The sequence below is a fragment of the Trachurus trachurus genome, assembly GCF_905171665.1.
Source record: "Trachurus trachurus genome assembly, chromosome: 5".
Lineage (NCBI taxonomy): Eukaryota > Metazoa > Chordata > Actinopteri > Carangiformes > Carangidae > Trachurus > Trachurus trachurus.
This window is the reverse complement of record NC_139896.1, coordinates 27,453,718-27,456,976: the sequence shown is the minus strand read 5'-3', so window position 1 is coordinate 27,456,976 and position 3,259 is coordinate 27,453,718. Positions and strand designations below refer to the sequence as shown.

Here is a 3,259-nt window from a genome sequence, read left to right as displayed (position 1 = left end):
TTTACATCGTCTGTGTTGTCGTCATTTCTTCTTCCCTGAAACTAATCCTGATTTAAGCAGCACGTACAAGCCTGTGAATATTCTCATTCATCCAGGTCATAGTTTTCAATTTCCTTGAGGCAGCACATACAAGTGTTAAATGAAATAAATTGACTATTTTTGTCTGTTGCTGTTTAGATTTGTGATTTTAATACACATGCACACATTTGACTATTGCATTATAGTAACCCCCTGAAAGATACACACACAAACATAGGTGGTCAGTGTCCTTCTCATCTCTGGCATGGCTAAGCTGTGTTTACCAAAACAGTCAGGGTCAGTGTGATCCCTGCCTGCTGACCTTGTTGTGTCAACACTGCAATAGTTTACTGTAACACAGCTTAACAAATTGATTTAGATTTGTTTGTTGTCAAAACTCCAAATGAGACATAGGCTTGTTTATTTCTGACACTCTGATAGGAATTGCTTGTTACTACATAACAACTCCATTAACCACAAGTAAACAGAAGCATCAACATTAACAGTAAAATGACACATTGCAGCTGAATTAGAAATCATTTTGTGGCCTATAGTCAAGTGTGCACTAGAGTCTTAATATATGAAGCTTTTATCAGCATCTTATCAGCAACGCTGTGTTGTACAAATGGAAACAAATACTACATATGACCTCAGTGTAGGACCACAGAGTGCTGCTGCTGTGACTGAAGTGGATGAAATCATGTTTTCATAGTTTAACAATGGAAGAAACAGTTTTAAAAGGCAAATTTGCTATTTTCATGGTGATTTTATTCGTTTTTTCCTCAATATTTATCATGTAGGCCTACTTCCCTCTGTTTGGGGTGTATTTGCATTATTCAAATTGATTACTTTAATGATTGTTTGGTGTAAAACTTTACTTTCTTAGACATAGTGCCATATAAATGAAGGATATTGTTACTTATCACGCATCACGTCCTCGTGTCTTCAAATAGAATGCAGAGGGAACAGGTGGACCTGTGTCCATTAGGCGGCGCTGTCCACCAACTCTTAAATCGGCCTAATTAACAGCAGTGCCAATGGTATTTTTTAGAAACATGGCACAAAGCAAAGGCTGAGATGTATAGCCATTAGGCCACTGTAGCATTGGCTGCTCCTGTGCAGCTCGTCCAGACACCGACGACAGCTCCGTCCACCCCAATGCTGTTGTGTTTACGGTCTGAGAGCTGCAGAGGAATGAGGCTGGCATAGCGCCCACTGCAGTCCCACACACACACACACACACACACACACACACACACACACACGGCTGGCTTTCCTCTCTCTTAATTGGTGACCAGCCGCGCACGAGCCACGGCGGAGGGCTCACCTGTTTTAATTGAACTATCGCGACAAGTTGTCCAAGTGACGTCGACAGGACTTATCGTTTGCCTTCAGTTGTGTCAGGGATAACTGAGGAGTTCCTAATTGAACACAGGTCGGAGGTGGTAAAAACAACAACACACTCACACACTGCAGCAGCCGCCGCTCCACCAGGCCGACGGACAGAAGCAGTAGCAGCGGAGCAGCGGCAGTGTTGTGCAGCGGAGCAGCGGAGCAGCGGAGCAGCCAGCACAGGCATCCGAGCCCGGTGCGTGCACGCAGGACTGAGAGGCTGAGGGGCTGTGGACGCTTTCGACATGGACCACCGGTAACAGCCTGAGAGTCGGTGAATAAAATTAAAAAAATTAATCAAAAAAAAACAACACATGATTCCGATGCAGCTGCTTCATCTGTGAGCTTCATCTTTTTTCGGACGGGGAGCGCAGGGATATTGACTTTAGACTGGGTGAGAACTCCACACTGTGCTTTCCCTCATTTGAAGCAAGAATCTGCTCTATCGTTTTCATTCCTGGCATCTGAGACGATCTTTTCTTTCTTTTTTAAAATTATATATATATACACTATATATATTTTTTATTTTTTATTTTTTTTGCACAAGTGGTCGGTGCGCCCCCGCGTTTGGAGCCATGGGTTGTACGGTGAGCGCCGAGGATAAGGCTGCAGCTGAGAGGTCAAAGATGATCGACAAAAACCTCCGAGAAGACGGAGAGAAGGCGGCCAGAGAAGTCAAACTGCTCTTATTAGGTAGGTGCCAGCGGGAGACACGCTCCTCTGCACACTTGAAGCACGACTATTAAAAGTAGCCGTTTGTCTCTGGAGAGATGTCTCCAGTGTTATGGAGTGAAATCCCCTAAGAAACCACCTGATTGATGATTAGGAGCTGGTCTGATCAGTGTGGACACAGCAATGTGAGGCAAATATGGAAAGCACTAAAGTTTGAAATCATATGACAAACTACCAGTTGGGAAACCACACTTCATGTGATGATGACAGGGCCCTGTGGGAATCATATGGAGGACAGAAAAAGGCAATTTCACTGCTTATGCACGGTATCCAGAAGTGAAAGTGTCTGTAATGCTGTCAGTAATTACCCAGCCCAAGTGTCTTCTACTCAGAGCTGAGTCAGATATCATCATGTCAACATGTCTGTGTTGGCTTCCTGCCCAGAAAGCTTTAATCCACTATATCAAAAGCTGTGGACCAGGACTAAACATTAACAGGGTTTCACTTCGGCACTACCAATCATAAATCCACATCAGTGTCTTCCTACAGCAAAACAATTCCTGTTTGTCTGCTGACAACAGTGGAAAAAAGGGGCAGGTTTTTTTTATTGAATAGACTCTGATGCAGGAAAAAACACTGTCTTCCTTCTTCTTTTGCCTTTCACTCTCTCTCTCACACACACACACACACGCACGCACACACACTCTAACAACAAACACAGCCTCCCACTCACTACACCAATGTCTCACTTCCCCTCTCATCCACTTGCGCTGTTTTTATTTGCCGTCGTCGTCTTCCTCTTGATTTGTCGTCCTCCTTCTCATCATTTCAACGCGCACTGAGCTCAGTGTGTGTGTGTTGCGGGATGGAGTGCAGTGTGTGATGGAGATGGGTGGCTGGGTGGGGTTGGATGGGTGTCATCTCACTGAGAGGAGCTATTAATAGAGGACAGGATCAGGCTAAGTGCTGGGGAGCTTGCTGGTTGTTAAGTTTTGATAACCTGAAGTCAGGCCTTCTTAATCATCAGCCTTGAAAGGATTCTGAGTGTTATGTCCTTAATTTCATCCTTCAACGAAACAGCTATTTTTTTTATTGGGAGGGAGAAGAGAAAATCTTCAAAAGAGCTGGAGGGGGAATCAAGCAGTGTTTGCGATATAAAAGCTCCTGATGTCACGTT

General features: G+C 44.2%; 1 protein-coding gene across 1 annotated transcript in view; it reads left to right on the top strand.

Moving 5' to 3' along the window:
- The first annotated feature begins 1,280 nt into the window (after positions 1-1,280).
- Positions 1,281-3,259, top strand: part of gnai2b (guanine nucleotide binding protein (G protein), alpha inhibiting activity polypeptide 2b) — a 56,028-nt gene continuing 54,049 nt past the window's right edge. Inside the window, exons 1-2 of the mRNA XM_083972007.1 lie at positions 1,281-1,804; positions 1,958-2,103. Coding sequence (XP_083828133.1) covers positions 1,986-2,103 — 118 coding nt within the window. The 5' untranslated portion in view covers positions 1,281-1,804; positions 1,958-1,985. The remainder of the gene's footprint in view (positions 1,805-1,957; positions 2,104-3,259) is intronic.